Consider the following 18,440-nt stretch of genomic DNA (forward strand, 5'->3'; position numbering starts at 1 on the left):
AGTTCCACAGGAGGACTGACAGTATGTGCAGCAACCCCCGTGAAGGAAGGTCAGACAATACATGGAGCTACAGGACAGAGATGTGCAACACCTGTAACAATGGCACTGCAAAACCAACACAATATCGTTCTGTTCAATGATCTTGGTCCCCCCCAGTTAAAAAATCCCATCTGCGCCCCTGCTCAGGTGCATTCTAACAGGTGTGTTGTGTTTCCTGTCCTGACATTTTGAGGACCGTTCCAATGCATTTCCTATGGGACAAAAAAATCTGAAAAAGTTTAATATTTGAAAAAAAGTAAAGAGTATAAAAAAAAATGAATGTCCAGAAGAAGCTGCACAATTTGATGTTTTAATTGTTGAAGTAGCAGAAAGTATACAGGACTAGTTGGACTGCAAAAAATGCCGGAAGATGTGAGAATTACGAGAAAGAGCATTTCCATAAGGAAAATGCGTGTGAATGCTGAAAGCCATAGCTGAAGCCAATACATGTAGCTACACGGACATAGATGTGCAGCACCTGTAACAACGGTGCTGCTGCTGCTGCTGCTGCAAAAAAGACTTTACGTGTGAACAAAAATGGCTACCTTTCTTTGACAGAATGAATGCAATGTGTGATGTCACCCTAAAATCCTGTTTTTTATGTATTTATTTTCAGTTTTATACACAATTGTATTCTTAGACATAAAAACTAGTCCAGTAACTATAGTGAATGAAGCACTGGGCTCAGACTGAGAGGAGACATGAGGGACATTTCAATGCTCCTCTGCCATAGAGACAAAACATCTAAACATGTTGACCTGCAGTGACACTATGCCAAAGGGACGATGCATTTTAAGGGAAACTGACTATTAATATGAGAAGGAAATTTAGTTTTGACACATGAGTGAACTGTTTTGAGAGAGAGATGAGCATTTACCAGTGATCTATGGTGTAAAACTGTTTTACCAAATGATCTTAGAGTTTTGAGAATGTCATTTCTGTTTAGAGAAATCAGCCAAACCAACTGAGAGAAACTGTAACACACAGTCACGTGGTTGTCGGTGCTCTCTGGGTGTGTGTGTGTGTGTGTGTGTGTGTGGTGGGATTGATTTCAGAGGAGGAGGGTGGTGGTGGTTTGGGGTCTGCACAGCGCGTGGCGTCCTCCATATTCCGGATGATTGGGCTCCGTCGGTGCACGAGGCTCTGCTGAACCTGAACTCACACATCTGCTGCTGCAGCACGAGGCCTCTGAACTCTCTTCTGTCCCCTTCTCACCTCCGTCCCTGTTTGTTGACATCTGTTTTCCCCATTTATTTCCTGTCTAGTTTCAGTTTCAGTTTAATTTATTTGACAAGGGACAATGTACATTAATAAAACATTGTAAAAAAACCAAACAAATGTAAATGCACCCGAGTTAGCTAAAAAAAAAGCTTGTTTTCATCGCCAGTCCCTCTGCCTGATGGTAATGGACAACCTTTAAAAAGACAAATTCGGTACACATTAATAAAGGGATGTCACGATTACAGTACTTGTTTTCACAATTAATCGCGGTATTAAATGGCACAATTATTTAATGGTAAAGGTTCCTAAATACCGTCACTTCCCAAAAAAGAATACGTCTGAACCATATCGTCAGATCAGAGCAACTCGCACGGAATGTAAACAAAGTAACGCAACATTATGAACTATATGAATCATCACCACCATAACCACCTTGCTTTGTACACCAGAGTAAAGGTAAATACACAGTGACTGGGTTAAATTATGTTAAAGGACAATTCCGGGCAAATTCACCTCGGGGCTTCATGTATGTTCCTAACATTTTAGGTCTAAAAGAAGGAATCTGAAGATTTTCAGTGTGTCTCCTGTTTTGTCTCCTGTTTTGCGGTAGTTGTGTCTGTCCCCGCATCGCCACGGCAGCAATGAATAGGAGCGGATTGAAATTTCTGCTGCTTAGGCTGTTTCCATCCCTCAAAGCCACAGACAGCGTCAGATGGAGACTCAAACATGCACCCAGAAGTTTATTTACTTCAAGCAAGCCGACATGTTTGTAAAACTAGAACTAATTCAAAGTCTGGCGGAGTTGAGAACCAAGTTGACGCTCCCTATTCCTCTCTTACTCTTTCTTTAAATGTGAATCTATGCTCTCCTTTTCCCTAAAGGTTAAAGGTCAGGTTATGGGCCATCTGGACAGGAAATCATTCTCTGTAGCAGGCGGAGCTCTGGAGATGTGAAATCTTATATAAGAGGGTGTTTGGAGCTGAACATTTCCAGATTAAGCGGTTCTTTGATATTGTTCTTTTTTTGTAATAAAGTATTTTTTAATACAAAGGAAGACGTGTCACTTCTTTTCATCAACACACAACATCACACGAAAGGCAAGGCAAATTTATTTATAGAGCACAATTCATACACCAGGCAATTAAAGTGCTTTACAGAGGCATAGAAATACATTAAAATCAAAAACAGAAAAACAAATTTAAAAGGAAAAGAAAGACGTAAGACAGTAAAACCACTTTTATAACTCTTTTATCCGCTCCGCTATTCTTCTATAATGATTTTATTCCTTCTACCATGTACATCTTATTGTTGTGCAACCTATCTTCACTCTATTCAACTATTGATCCTTGATGACACTGTATTCCTCTGCATTCTATTTATTTACTCAGCTTATTCCCTATCTATTTATTGTGTGAACTGTGTTTTTGTACTGTGCCAGTCTGCAAGCTAATAAAGTTGTTTGAGTCTGAGTCAACAGGTTTGATATGAGTTGTTGTTTCAGTTTCAGAGTGAGCGAAGTAACAGCTGAGCTCAGCCAATAACAATCTGGTCTGTAATCAATCAGAGACGTTCACCTCATGACTTCATCTGGTCACATGTTGCTCATTAAGGGTTTTTGACTAAATTGACTAATTGACTAAAACTAGACTACACTGCAAAAACTCAAAATCTTACCAAGAATATTTGTCTTATTTCTAGTAAAAATGTCATTTCTAGTCAAAACAAATCTAATTAGGGCCCGAGCGGCGACTGCAAGTCGCCCAGCGAAAGCCCTATTGAAATCGCGCTGTTTATTATTATTATTAGGGCCCGAGCGGCGACTGCAAGTCGCACAGCGAAAGCCCTATTGAAATCGCGCTGTTTATTATTATTATTTTTATTATTCTTACGCGGGTTTAATCGCATTTTTGGGGACTTTCCCATGCTCAGAAAGTTATATAAATTTGCATGCATGTGCAGACGGCCCAAAATTTACATCTGATAGGGTTGTCGCACATGGGCGGGGCCAAATGGCGAAATAGCGCCCCCTACAAATTTTTAAAATGCCCATAGGGAATTTTGCTAACTTTGTCCTATGGTCACAAAATTTGGTACACATATGTCTTATACCCAGATATGCAAAAAAGCCTCTTGACCTCATGACCTCAACCAAACAGGAAGTCGGCCATTTTGGTTTTGATTTTTCCCGCCTAAACTTAACTCCTCCCACAGCGTTCGCCCGATCAAGTTGAAATTAGGTACACCACATCTCCAGACCTAGCTGAGCTTATCTTGTGCTCCGTGAGTCCGTAGGTCAAAGGGCGTGGCTGCCAGCGCTCAATTAACTTTGGCGTGCTCGCCATGTAATACGATTGGCTCTCACGCCCACATACTTCATCCAATCAACTTCAAACTTGCTGGACATGATGATGGTTCCGCCCTGAACGTCCCGATATATTAACTTCCCACATAACTCATAGCGCCCCCCGGTGGTAACAGGAAGTGAACTAAAATTCATTAAAAATACATAGTTTACCCCATCAACTTCATTCCACTTCTAAAACATGCAGAACCAGTTGGTGAAGCTACATTATGAAGACTGTGAAGCTACGAGTAATGGCGTCCCTGTGGGGGCGTGGCTACCATCAATTCCTCGCCATGAAAATACGTTTGGCTTTTTGATGGCTTTAATGAACTCGTATCATCATGAAATTTGATACACAGGTCCAGGGTGGAGACCTCTTCCATCTGATAGGGGTGTCGCTCATGTGGCCCCCTAGTGGAAACCGGAAGTGCCATTTTTTGCATCAACATTGTCCGATTTCCACGAAACTTCACATGTGTGATGAGGGGCTGACCCTGAACACACCTGCACACATCCCATTACTGCCCCCTAGTGGACGAACCTTTAACTGCTCATAACTCCCTCATGCTTTGTCCGATTTCCACGAAACTTCACATGTGTGCTGAGGGGCTGACCCTGAACACACCTGCACGCATCCCATTACTGCCCCCTAGTGGACGAACCTTTAACTGCTCATAACTCCTTCATGCTTTGTCCGATTTCCAAGAAACTTTGCATGTGTGATGAGGGACTGACCCTGAACACACCTGCACGCATCCCATTACTGCCCCCTAGTGGACGAACCTTTAACTGCTCATAACTCCCTCATGCTTTGTCCGATTCACTCTCAACTTCACACGAGTGATGGGGGGCGGCCCCTGAACGCACCACACCACATGCTGTGACTGCCCCCTGGTGGATGAACGAAACATTGCATTTTTGGCCTCCTTCCGGGTTTTTTCTCCATTTCTGCTGCGCGCCACGGCCCCGGCGTGCCTCAGGCCCCGCGGTGGCATGGGCGAGCGAGGGCCCGCCATCGCCGCTTGCGGCTTTAATTATTATTATTATTATTCTTGCCCGTCTTCATGCCCCAATTTCGCCCCTTTCCCCAACTGGAATAGTTGTCTACTTTTGCACGGACGTCCGGCCTGATCCGAAATTCGATATTTTGTGGTGGTCGCACACGGTCGACTCGAAATGGCGAAATAGCGCCCCCTACAAACTTTCAAAATCCCCATAGGGAAGTCGGGTCACTTTGTCCCACGCATACAAAATTTGGTACACATATGTATTATACCCAGATATGCAAAAAAGCCTCTTGACCTCATGACCTCAACCCAACAGGAAGTCGGCCATTTTGGTTTTGATTTTTCCCGCCTAAAACTAACTCCTCCCACAGCGTTCGCCCGATCAAGTTGAAATTAGGTACACCACATCTCCAGACCTAGCTGAGCTTATCTTGTGCTCCGTGAGTCCGTAGGTCAAAGGGCGTGGCTTCCAGCGCTCAATTAACTTTGGCGTGCTCGCCATGTAATACGATTGGCTGTCACGCCCACATACTTCATCCAATCAACTTCAAACTTGCTGGACATGATGATGGCTTCGCCCTGAACGTCCCGATATATTAACTTCCCACGTAACTCATAGCGCCCCCCGGTGGTAGCAGGAAGTGCCATTTTTTGCATCAACATTGTCCGATTTCCACGAAACTTCACATGTGTGATGAGGGGCTGACCCTGAACACACCTGCACGCATCTCATTACTGCCCCTAGTGGACGAACCTTTAACTGCTCATAACTCCCTCATGCTTTGTCCGATTTCCACGAAACTTCACATGTGTGATGAGGGGCTGACCCTGAACACACCTGCACGCATCTCATTACTGCCCCTAGTGGACGAACCTTTAACTGCTCATAACTCCCTCATGCTTTGTCCGATTTCCACGAAACTTCACATGTGTGATCAGGGGCTGACCCTGAACACACCTGCACGCATCTCATTACTGCCCCTAGTGGACGAACCTTTAACTGCTCATAACTCCCTCATGCTTTGTCCGATTTCCACGAAACTTCACATGTGTGATCAGGGGCTGACCCTGAACACACCTGCACGCATCCCATTACTGCCCCCTAGTGGACGAACCTTTAACTGCTCATAACTCCCTCATGCTTTGTCCGATTCACTCCAAACTGCACACGAGTGATGAGGGGCCGCCCCTGAACGCACCACACCACATGCGGTGACTGCCCCCTGGTGGATGAACGAAACATTGCGTTTTTGGCCTCCTTCCGGAGTTTTTTCTCCATTTCTGCTCCGCGCCACGGCCCCGGCGTGCCTCAGGCCCCGCGGTGGCATGGGCGAGCGAGGGCCCGCCATCGCCGCTTGCGGCTTTAATTATACTTAAAATAAGACTCATCGCATGAAAAAGTAGCTTGTTTTTTAGACACTTTTTTACTTTTTTCAAGCATATTTCACTTGAAATAAGTAGAAAAATCTGATAGAAATTTCTTTCTTATAACCTGCTTTCACTGGCAGATTTTTCTACTTATTTCAAGTGAAAATTTGTTTGAAACATGTGAAAATTATTTTAAAACACTTATTTTAAGTGGAAAGAGATTAGTTTTGACTAGAAATTAGACATTTTGACAAGAAATAAGACAAATATTCTTGCAAAGATTTTGAGTTTTTGCAGTGTAAAATGTCATTAGTTTTCGTCGACTAAAACTAGGCGAAAATAGTCGTGGGTTATTCTGACTAAAATGCTCAGTGTTTTAGTCGACTAAAACTTGACTAAACAAAAAAGAGCATGAACGTGACTAAAACTAATAAAAACTCAAATGACAGTTTGGCACAAAGACTAAAAACTAAAATTAAAACAGAACGCCAAAAGCAACACTAGTCAGCACAAGGAGGAGGAGAAGGATTCTGCAGTGTTTACAGCGTTTATTTGACCCAAAATGTCGTCATCCATCTTTTTGTCTCACCCGTCAGCCATTGTAAACATTATACTGTCAGTTACACTTTAGTTTCCTTTAATATTTTCAAAGAAAATTACATAAAAACATACGGTAAGCTGTCTGTGTTGAACAGAAGCAAAACATGGGGTGTGTAATGAGTCTGCTGAGTCAATGATAATGATATTAGTTGTTGTTTCAGTTTCAGAGTGAGTGAAGTAACAGCTGAGCTCAGCCAATAACAATCTGGTCTGTAATCAATCAGAGATATTCACATCATGACTTCATCTGGTCACATGTTGCTCATTAAGATGCCAACAGCTCCTCCATCATTTGCTTGTTATCTTTTTATTGTGTGTGTGTGTGTGTCCTGTTGGCAGCTGACTGAGCAGCACAGACACACACACAGACAGGTAAGATGCAGGTGAGAGGTTTGGGTTCCTTCACATTTGAAATGTCCAAATTCCATACTTTTTCCAGACCCTAATTTCCAGACTTCTTGCTAAAAAAATTCAAATTATTTGTGACATTTGAGTAAATAGATGTGCATAATATAAAAAAAACATGCAATTTATCATTTGTTTTCATTATTCTGAATGTGTATGCTGCACCAAATAATTTCCTGGAGATTGTAGCTCGGTACAATAGCGCATAGAAAATAATTAACCCAAATAACTTCAGATAAGACCAAACCCAGATAAGTATTAAGATGAATATATTTCCATACAATAGTTTCCATTTTCCATACTTTTCCAGACCTAGAAATGTATAAAATCAAATTCCATACTTTTCCATACTTTCCATACTTGTGTAGGAACCCTGTGTTTATTAATGTAAAGTTTAACCAATGAAAATGCAGGGAGAGCTCTGTGGAGAGAATTGTTTGAAATCGTCTTCTCAGTCCGACTGCATTCACATTAAACCAACACTAAGGAACTTTTGAACCTTCAGATAATATTTTCATAACTTTTGTGATGGTACATCGACTTACAACAGGTTGAATGACACCTCTGTCATGGCCTGAGGGGGTCTGTATCATTATGGTCTGTATCGCCTTCACTGGCACTAAGCAGCTTTGAGGAGCATGGCAGGAACCCGGCTCTCACTTAAGTTTCACTTTCACTTTCACGAGTCACAACGAGGAGGGAGCAGCAATGTGGCACCTTTCCGTCGGATTGTGTATGTGTGTTTACTGAGAAATGATCCGCTGGAAACAGAAACATAGTTTGGACGTCTTCTGTTACAGTAATTTCCATGCACCGGGAGATCAGATAGATAGATAGATAGATAGATAGATAGATAGATAGATAGATAGATAGATAGATAGATAGATAGATAGATAGATAGATAGATAGATCATCAAACTCATCAAATACACAATCCAACAACTCCACAACGCTCTGGTGGACAAGTTGTGACCTGCACATTCACCACGCTATGAGATAATAACACAACGTTACCACACAGAGTTGTTTTAGAGGTAAATACAGAGACTGTTGATGAAAAACTGTCCCCAACGGTAAAAGTGAACTTTATTCCACCCCATATTATATTATATTATATTATATGGTTTTTCTGATTGTACAAACTATGACAGAGTTACAGTAACAATATTCTGCACATATAGCGCCAGTGCTATCCCAGTAGGGATTCCTTCATCAGCTGTTGTTAACATTTCCATGTTTCTCCATTCTCTGTTGTAAATTCTCAACCATTTCACACCATTAAACCCGCTGTTTACATGTTCTAATTTTACTTTTATTAGGAATTTTTCAAACTTTTCGTGTCTTCATCATCCTCTTCAACAATTCAAGTAATTTCCAGCATTTTCATACAAAATCTCACATCTTCTACTTTTTAATTTATGCTCAGCCATTGCTTCGGCTATGTTAGTGCTGGTTCATCAGTTTTCCTTCCTGTCAGGTTAGCTGCAGATTTCAGCTATTCAACCATTACATTTAAACATGCAGGATTTCAATGTTTTCTTCTCCCTTTAGCATTTCTGCTGCTTTTTACCTTTAAAAGACATTCGTCTCATACTACAAGTTATATGTTTCAGCTTTAGCATTAGCCTTTTCAGCATTGCTTTGGCAGTTTCTTCAACTAATTTAGCATTGATTCAACAATTTCTTCAGCTCATTCAGCATCGCTTCAGCAACAGCGTTCAGCTGCTTTCAGCATTCACACGCATTTTCTGCAGGAAATGCTTTCTTTTTCTAGTTTGTTAAATGTCATTCTTGAAGGGCTACTGACAGGCCTTCACACAAACACACACACACACGCAAAAAGCAAAAAAAAAATGCACTGACAAAAGGGCACTTTGGGCATCAAGGAGCAAAGGGGCAGGTGCTGAACCCCCCCCCCCCCCCCCCGTGCACGTGCCTGCTACTGAATAAGTGTCAGCTGCAGACTGAACTGAACTGAACTGGACAGCCTGTAACTGGGTTGTCATGATAAAGATACTGTGTGTGTGTGTGTGTGTGTGTGTGTGTGTGTGTGTGTGTGTGTCTGGCTGCTGCTGTATACGTGACTTTACAATCAGTAAATTAATATTGACATCGCTTCATTTGGGAACGTTTCCAGACGCACGACGCTGCAGAAAGACCAGCAGAGTGTGAAAAAGGAGGAGGAGGAGGAGGAGGAGGTGACATAATCAGGCCGTGTCACCACATGCTCTGCTGAACTGAGCTCACAAGAGTTTCACAACACACAGACCTCACTGACCTCTGATATTACCCCTCCTACTCCCCCTCTGCCCTCTAAAAAAATCTCTGGTTGTCCGACGATGCCAAAGGTTCAAAGGATCTGCACTGCAAAAAATCAAATATCTTACCAAGAATAATTGTCTTATTTTTAGTCAAAATGTAATTTCTAGTCAAAACAAATCTCATTATACTTAAAATAAGACTCATCACATTAAAAAGCAGCTTGTTTTTAGACACTTTTTCCTTCTTTCAAGCAGATTTTCACTTAAAATAATCTGATAGTGGAGCAAGTTTTTCTTCCTTATTACAAGCACAAAAAACTTGCTTTCACTGGCAGATTTTTCTACTTATTTCAAGTGAAAATTAGTTTGAAACAAGTGACAATGATCTAAAAACAAGTTACTTTTTAGGTGATGAGTCTTGTTTTAAGTGGAAAGAGATTAGTTTTGACTAGAAATGAGACATTTTGACAAGAAATAAGACAAATATTCTTGGAAAGATTTTGAGTTTCGGCAGTGTGCACCGAGGATTCAGAGGCCTTCGGCTGCTGATAGCATCCTCTTCCTCGACCTCGTTATTGCTGCAGTCGCACACACAAAAAACCCACAGTTTTACTGAAATTAGCTCAGCAGATAAAGAAATTCACTGAAGGTGAAGAAACATCCAGACGCGGAGCTGATTAGAGCTGATACGCAGACAGAGAGAGAAGCAGCTTTCATCACCTTTGGACAGAGCTGCTTCTCTGTTTCCAGTCTTTACACTGTGAGAACAGAGTCGAGCTTAGATTAGATTTTAGATTTTATTTGTTTGCACAGTTAAAAATTACACAAGTAAAAGTACACTGCAAAAATCTTTCCAAGAATATTTGTCTTATTTCTTGTCAAAATGTCTCATTTCTAGTCAAAATTAAACTCTTTCCACTTAAGATAAGACTCATCACCTAAAAATTAACTTGTTTTTAGATCATTTTCACTTGTTTCAAAAAAAAATTTCACTTAAAATAAGTAGAAAAATCTGCCAGTGAAAGCACGTTTTTTGTGCTCTCATAATAAGAAAGAAAAACTTGCTCCACTATCAGATTTTTCTACTTATTTCAAGTGAAAATCTGCTTGAAAGAGGTAAAAAGTGTCTAAAAAACAAGCTATGTGATGAGTCTTATTTTAAGTAGAATGACATTTGTTTTGACTAGAAATAAGACAAATATTCTTGGAAATATTTTGAGTTTTTGCACTGTAAAAATGTTAAAGTGCAGGAAGACAATAAAATATAATATCATAATAAAGAAAACAAATATACATGTCGTAACTCTCGACAACGAAGAGAAGAAGTTGTTTCCCAAAACTAAATATCCTCTGTTTTATTAAAGATTTGTTCATATCAGTCGATGTTAGAACCTGTTTCATTATCTGATTTAAAGTTTTGTGACTTTAAATAAAGGTTCAGTTAAAGCTTCACTGGACTCAGCAGGGAACAAAACGAGGATTGTGCAGATTAACATACCGGTGCTTCCCAGCATGCATTTCACCCAGTCTTCAGAACTGTTTATTCACCTAACTGAGGCAGGTCTGTTTTAAATTGTATTATTGTTCATGTTTTGTCTTTAGAAACTGAACCTTTTATTTATTATTTGTATTAGTAGTAGTATTTTTTATTATTATTTTGTGGTATTGTGGTTTTGTGGTAACAGTAGAGATGTGTCCTTCAGTCTGTTGTGTTGCCGTCGCACTAATTGTCAGTGAACGACAGTGGAGTGAAGACAAAGAAAAGAGTGACACCTGCAGGAAATGAAAACTGGTTCAGAGGAAAAGAGATAAGACTCCTCCACCTGGAAACTGAGTTAAAGCAGCATAAAACACTTTATTCAGATACTGTATTTACAGTTCTGAGGTTGTTTCCTTCAGTATTTCCACTTTTACACTTCTGCTCCACTTCACGTCAGAGAAAAATATAGTTTTGAATCCATTATTTAAAAATGAAGTTACAACTTCCAACATCAAGGTTTAAGGCCACATCACATTTATTTATATACAGTAGTACATTTAAAAACTGGGAGGTCAGGTCAAAGTACTTTAGCTGTAACATGCATACAATACAATACAATATTAACAAATATACAATAGTCAAAGATACAACAAAACAACACTAAAATGACAAGGAATACACACAGACATGAGACAAGTCGGGAACAAAACCTTCAACAGTTTGATCTTGTGACTAACACAGTGTAGTCGAGGCTTCTTGTCTTTAATGAATCCATCCCAGATGTTCAGAGGAGAAACTGTTCAAACAGTTGTTTGCATCTCAAACTTATCTCCCTTTGTTATCCTTGCATAGTCTACAACATGACAGGGAGAACGGCTTCTCGTTCCCATGTTAAACTAATGGTTTCTCATGAAAGTGACAAATAAAACTGAATTGGATTGAAACAGATAAAATTATCCAAAATCCAAATAACACAGAACAACGGTTTACAAAGTTAGGACAGTGATGTTAAAGTCAAGCCTGATGCCTTCACTGTCCTCTGCATGGTGAGATGTACAGTTGTATCACCTCCACAGTGGTATTGGATCGGTATCAGGTATCTGCTGATAGCTACATTAAGCTCAGGTATCGGTATCAGAGCATCAATAGTTTATAACAAAGAGTTCATTCAGACTTGTGACTCCAGTCTCTGAATTCTCTTGTCCATGTTTGTGTGGAGAGTCTGTTAGAGCAGTGGTTCTCAAAGGTTTTTACATCAACGACCCCTAAATTGACACAAATTAGACCACGGACCCCCATTGGACAAAAGTTTGAAGCAAATGCCAGAAATAGACAAATATTTGTTCTGAGACTGAAAATGTTAAATTTTTAGTCTCGTTAGCCTCATAGCATAATTGCCGAAGTCATATTTGAACATTTTCGGGGAAAAAAAGAAAAAACACAATTTCTAGCAAGCAAAGTCAAAAAGATGACTTAGAACACTTTTTAGAGTCCAAAATTACTATCTGCCTGATTGGTTGAGGACATAGCCAATAAGGCAAGGTGATGCAGCAGTGGTAGGAGAGGAAAGTTAGGCAGATATCTCAATTTGGCCAAAAAATGACTTAGGCAATTATGCTATGAGGCTAACGCAATGTAAGTTCAAATTAGGGCCAATGGCGTGACTTTTTGGAAATATAATAGAGAAATGTCTGTAAAAATGTTACAATTTCTCTAAAAACATTTAAACATTTCTAGAACAAGTGCTAAAACATTTAAATCCAGAGAAAAGTGGTAACATTTCTAAAAAAAAAAAAGTTTTTAAAAAATTCTAGAAAAAGTGGTAAAAATGTCTATATTTTTTTAAAAGTAAAAATAAATAACAAAAAAGTGGTAAAAAAAATTCTCAAAAAAAGTTTTTTAAAAATTCTACAAAAAGTGGTCAGAATTTCAGAATAATAATAATAATAGTAATAATAATAAAGAGTGGTAACAATTTCTAGAACAAGTGGTAAAAATTCTCAAAAAAATTATATATTTAAAAGAAAATCTAGAAAAAAAAAGTAAAAAAAAAAAATTCCAGAGAAAAGTGGTAAAACTTCTCAAGAAAAAAAAAAAAAAAAAAAAAAAAAAAAAAATATATATATATATATATATATATATATATATATATATATATATATATATATATATATATATATATATATATATTTCAATTCTTGAAAAACAAAAGTGATGGGACAAAAAGTAAAAAGAAATTCCAGAGAAAAGTGGTAACAATTTCTCAAAAAACTTCGTGAATTCTAGAAAAAAAGTGGTACAATTTTTTTTTTTTTAAAAGGAAAAAACATTTCTAGAACAAGTGGTAAAAATTCTCAAAAAACTTCATAAACTCATAAACTGTCACTTCTACAGGATGTTTGGTGTTTGCAGCTCTGTTGACTGAACCATAAACTGACCCTGGACCAGCGGCTCAGCTGATGAGGGACTGAGCTGCTGCTTGTTTTTCTTTCTCTTTCTACTTCTCTCTCTACTTCTCCATCTTTAAACTGTGTTAGTTTAAAGTTGAATACGTTTGGATCAGTTCTGTTTCTCTTCCTCCTTCAGTGAAATAAACATGATGAAAAAAAACAACAAAAAGCTACTGTACATTCACCTCCAATCTGAATGAATTCCTCCACATTCAAACCTCCGACCTTCTCCCCTGACCTCACTCACTTCAGAGGAGATGCCCCGCCCCCTCTGAACAAAATCCCTGTTTGCAGCATTCCCCATCTCACAGCGGCGCTGCACGTTTTTAACTCGAGCTGTGTGGGATTTACAACCAGAACCAGGAAAAGGACCAGAACCAGGACCTGGACCAGGATGGAGCTGCTTCTGCTCTCGGTGCTTCTCGCCTCTGTGCTCATCACTCCGCTTCTGCTCAGAACTTTGTGTCCGTATATGTGTGGATGGACATTTTGTACTTAAACATTTAAACATTTCTAGAACAAGTGGTAAAAATTCTCAAAAAATATATATTTTTAAAAGAATTCTAGAAAAAAAAGTTTTTAAAAAATTCCAGAGAAAAGTGGTAACATTTCTCAAAAACAATCCTAGAAAAAAGTGGTAAAATCTCTCCAAAAAAAAGTTTTTTAAAAATTCTAGAAAAAGCGGTCAAAATGTCTTAAATTTTTTTTAAAGGAAAAAATAGATAATAATAAAAAAAGAGTGGTAAAAATTTCTCAAAGAACTTCATAAACTCATAAACTGTCACTTCTACAGGATGTTTGGTGTTTGCAGCTCTGTTGACTGAACCATAAACTGACCCTGGACCAGGCTCAGCTGATGAGAGACTGAGCTGCTGCTTGTTTTTCTTTCTCTTTCTCTCTCTCCTTCTTCCTCATCTTTAAACTGTGTTAGTTTAAAGTTTAATGCGTTTGGATCAGTTCTGTTTCTCTTCCTCCTTCAGTGAAATAAACAGGTTGGAAAAACAAAAAGCTACATTCACCTTGAATCCTCCACATTCAAACCTCTGACCTTCTCCTCTGACCTCACTCACTTCAGAGGAGATGCCCCGCCCCCCTGAACAAAATCCCTGTTTGCAGCATTCCCCATCTCACAGCGGCGCTGCACGTTTTTAACTCGGGCAGTGAGGGATTTACAACCAGGACCAGGAAAAGGACCAGGACCAGGACCAGGATGGAGCTGCTGCTTCTGCTCTCGGTGCTTCTCGCCTCTGTGCTCATCACTCCGCTGCTGCTCAGGACTTTGTGTCCCTACGTGTGGATGGACGTCGTGTACTTCGGGGATCTGCTGCGGATCCTGGTGCGGTTCTTGTGGCGGCGCAGGAGGAGACCGCTCTTCTTCGTGCTGGACCGGTTCTTGGAGCAGAGCGCCGCGCGGCCGCACCAAGCCTTCGTGGTGTTTGAGGATCAGACCTTCAGCTTCTCTCAGGCCGACCGCAGGAGCAACCAGCTGGCCAACGCGCTGCGGGCGCAGCCGGGCTACGCGGCCGGAGACACCGTGGCGCTGTTCATGGGGAACGAAGCCGCCTTCCTGTTCACCTGGCTCGGCCTGGCCAAGCTGGGCTCCCCGGCGGCGCTGCTCAACCACAACATCCGCTCCAAGTCGCTGCTGCACTGCTTCAGCTGCTGCGGCGCCAAGGTGCTGGTGGCTGCCGCAGGTCAGACGCTGCTGCTGCTGCTGCTGCTGCTGCAACAACACACACACATCACTAGTCATTCTGCAGGAAGGAAGGAAAGAAAGAAAGAAAGAAAGGGAAAGATGGGAGGAAAGAAGGAAAAAGAAAGAAAGAAAGAAAGAAAGAAAGAAAGAAATGGAAAGATGGGAGGAAATAAGGAAGGGGATCATCATTCTGCAGAACTCTTAAACCTCCTGTTAGGCTGTCCTCCTGGGTCAAAGAAAGAAAGAAAGAAAGAAGGGAGGAAGGGAGGAAAGAAGGAAGGGGAAAAGTCATTCTGCAGAACTCTTAAACCTCCTGTTAGGCTGTCCTCCTGGGTCAAAGAAAGAAAGAAAGAAAGAAAGAAGGGAGGAAGGGAGGAAAGAAGGAAGGGGAAAAGTCATTCTGCAGAACTCTTAAACCTTAAAAGGAAGAAAGAAAGAAAGAAAGAAAGAAAGAAAGAAAGAAAGGGAAAGATGGGAGGAAGGAAGGAAGAAAGAAAGAAAGGGAAAGATGGGAGGAAAGAAAGAAAGAAAGAAAGAAAGAAAGGGAAAGATGGGAGGAAAGAAGGAAGAAAGAAAGAAACATCAGTCACCAGTCATTCTGCAGAACTCTTAAACCTTAAAAGAAAGAAAGAAAGAAAGAAAGAAAGAAAGAACGAAAGGGGAAGGTGGGAGAAAAGAAGGAAGGGGAAAAGGAAGGAAAGAAAGAAGGAGGGAGGGAAGAGGTAAGGACGAAGGAAGGACAACAACACAACAGGCTGTGTGTTGTTGTGTTGTTGTCTTCGTCCTTACTTCTTCCTTCCTTTTTGACCCAACTGACCCAATCTGTTCCCTCCCTCTTTCTTTCTTTCTTTCTTTCTTTCTTTCTTTCTTTCTTTCTTTCTTTCTTTCTTTCTTCCGTTCTTCTTCCTTCCTTCCTTCCTTCCTTCCTTCCTTCCTTCCTTCCTTCCTTCCTTCCTTCCTTCCTTCCTTCCTTCCTTGACCCAGGAGGACAACAGGAGGGTTAAGAGTTCTGCAGAATGACTGGTGATGTTTCTGTGAGTCTCTGTGTAAACAACATGTTAAGTTTTTTTGTGTTTTAGGTGGAAAATGAAGCTTTTATTTTGAAAATGTGCTCAGGGGTTTTTTCACTCTGTTGATGTGTTGAGGTGGCAGGAGCAGCTCATAAGACACTCAGACATGTGAACGGTCCTTTTGTTCACAAAATACAACATTTCACACAGTTCACTTATTGACTTATTTATCCTTAAAGGGATAGTTCAACATTTTGTCAAATTGGCCCATTGCCATAATCCCTATAGTCATAGCAGTAGGTTCGTTACCTTTAATTGTCGATGCAAGCTGTTTTTAGAACGGCGGAGCAGAGCCGTGAGCTGCTCAGAGCTACGCTACGGAGGCTCATTATGGGATTTCCTGGTTTCCCTCATCAAACTCATCAAATACACAATCCAACAACTCCAAAACGCTTTCGTGGACAAGTTGTGACCTGCACAATCACCACGCTATGAGATTGAGTGACATTAGGGGGCGGAGTTGTTTTAGAGGGAAATTCATGCAAAACTGCTGATGCGCGTTGCCTTCAGGGACAGTTTTTCAGCAAACAGTCTCTGTATTTCCCTCTAAAACAACTCTGTGTGGTAACGTTGTGTTATTATCTCATAGCGTGGTGAATGTGCAGGTCACAACTTGTCCACCAGAGCGTTGTGGAGTTGTTGGATTGTGTATTTGATGAGTTTGATGAGGGAAACCAAGAAATCTCATAATGAGCCTCCGTAGCGTAGCTCTGAGCAGCTCACGGCTCTGCTCCGCCGTTCTAAAAACAGCTTGCACCGACAATTAAAGGTAACGAACCTACTGCTAACTTTATCCATGATCATACTGATTCATCGCTCTCAGGTTGACTTGAATGTCCTCTGACTGTGTTGTGTGTCTGTCTCAGAGCTGAAGGACGCCGTGGAGGACGTGCTGCCTTCACTGACCCAGCAGGGCGTCACCGTCCTCCTCATGACCAATCACTGCGACACTCCGGGACTCCACAGCTTCTCCGACAAAGTGGACGAGGCGTCGGACGCTCCGCTCCCTCGCTCGCTCCGATCGCACGTCACCTTCAAGAGCCCTGCTGTTTACATCTACACGTCTGGAACCACAGGTACCATGATGGTCCATGCTTCACAGTTTAAAGGGACATTGTGTAACTTCTCCTGTTATCTATTCACGAAAATCGATTATTTGGTTCAAAAGTCTGTTTTTCATTAACCAGTAATCCCCCCCATCAACAGACTGAAGTGTTCCTTTCAGCTCTGAATTGACCTATGGCTAAGCCACGCCCCCAAACGCGATGAGCCAATCACCGTGCGCATAGCTAGCCCATACACTCGGACATTCTCTGCTTCCACGTCCACTGAAATGCATTGCAGTTAGTCAGTTTTCATTTGTTTTTATATGTTTTTTCTTGACATTTTAAGTTTAAAGTGGTCAAACGGTGTGCATGGGGTAGCTACATGCAAATCCGACACTAGGTATCCCGAGAGGCTGGGCCACGGGGTGGATTTTTTTTACCTTTTCCCAAGCCACATCTCAACCGAGAGAAGTGTCTGCTCTGGATAAAGTTATGCAGTAGACCACAACACCAACTAAACGTGGATAAAATGAACAAGGATGTCTACATCTGTTCTAAGTTAAGTCAACAACGTATATGAGGCAACATATTGTCAGAGATGTTTAGATGTTAGCCAGTATCACAACTAAGCATAAAGCCCGCTAGCTTAATGCTAACGTATAATGTAAAACTCCATAGACAGGCAAACAGAAATTATTATTATTATTTTTTTGATTGTTTTTATTTCGTATGAATGACAGACACATACAAAAAGGATAGGTAAGAAGCCAAAGGCTTATGAGGAACCTACCCCCTGATTAGCCCGTCGCTAGCCCGTTGCTATCGGCGTTTCGCGGCAACTGACAGCCATAGCAGTAAAGCTAAGTGAAGTTTTGGTGACTTCCAGATGATATTTAATCTTTCTGTCTCCAAAAATCATCAATTGCCTCCTGTGAAATGTCTCATACTGTGACAGCTGTTGCCATAGCAACTGTCACCGAATGTTGACTGTTCGTCCGAGTGAGTGGAGGGGGCGGGGCTTAGCCAGAGGTCAATTAGCCGTTCATATCATTCATATCTCCATGGAGTGGGTAAGCTCGGTGCTGCTGCCATGTGGTGTCTCCATGTTTTTACGTTCAGTGGCAGCGTGACGATAACGGTAACCACGGAAACTCAGCGGAGACACCGGAGCTGTCGGCTCAGGTGGAGGTGGCGTCTGTGAAAAGTCACCGCGGTAACGCAGTGAGGAGGGATGGAGCGTTACACTGATGCTGCATTCACCTGCAGTCGGGCAGACGGCCGTCGCTAACAAACCAGATGTCATTTTAGTCACAGAAGTCCAGAGAAAGCCGGTAAAATGTGGGTCGGGTAAACAATACATCGCCATGTAGGGTTGCAAAATTCCGGGAATTTCCAAAGTTGGAAACTTTCCATGGGAATTAACGGGAATATATGGGAATAAACAGGAATAAAT

General features: G+C 41.1%; 1 protein-coding gene and 1 long non-coding RNA gene across 2 annotated transcripts in view; both read left to right on the forward strand.

Moving 5' to 3' along the window:
- Nucleotides 1-18,440, forward strand: part of LOC311005308 — a 457,476-nt gene that overhangs the window by 370,886 nt on the left and 68,150 nt on the right. The window contains exon 2 of the long non-coding RNA XR_014596339.1: nucleotides 9,611-9,749. This is a non-coding gene — a long non-coding RNA (uncharacterized lncRNA). The remainder of the gene's footprint in view (nucleotides 1-9,610; nucleotides 9,750-18,440) is intronic.
- The window catches only part of LOC311004756 (long-chain fatty acid transport protein 2), a gene marked incomplete at its 5' end in the record, with an annotated part of 28,382 nt that continues 24,327 nt past the window's right edge, over nucleotides 14,386-18,440 (forward strand). The window contains 2 exons of the mRNA XM_083996925.1: nucleotides 14,386-14,869; nucleotides 16,808-17,017. Of these exons, the coding sequence (XP_083853051.1) occupies nucleotides 14,386-14,869; nucleotides 16,808-17,017 (694 nt within the window). The remainder of the gene's footprint in view (nucleotides 14,870-16,807; nucleotides 17,018-18,440) is intronic.

This window comes from Trachurus trachurus, assembly GCF_905171665.1.
Source record: "Trachurus trachurus genome assembly, chromosome: 3".
NCBI classification, from domain to species: Eukaryota; Metazoa; Chordata; class Actinopteri; order Carangiformes; family Carangidae; genus Trachurus; species Trachurus trachurus.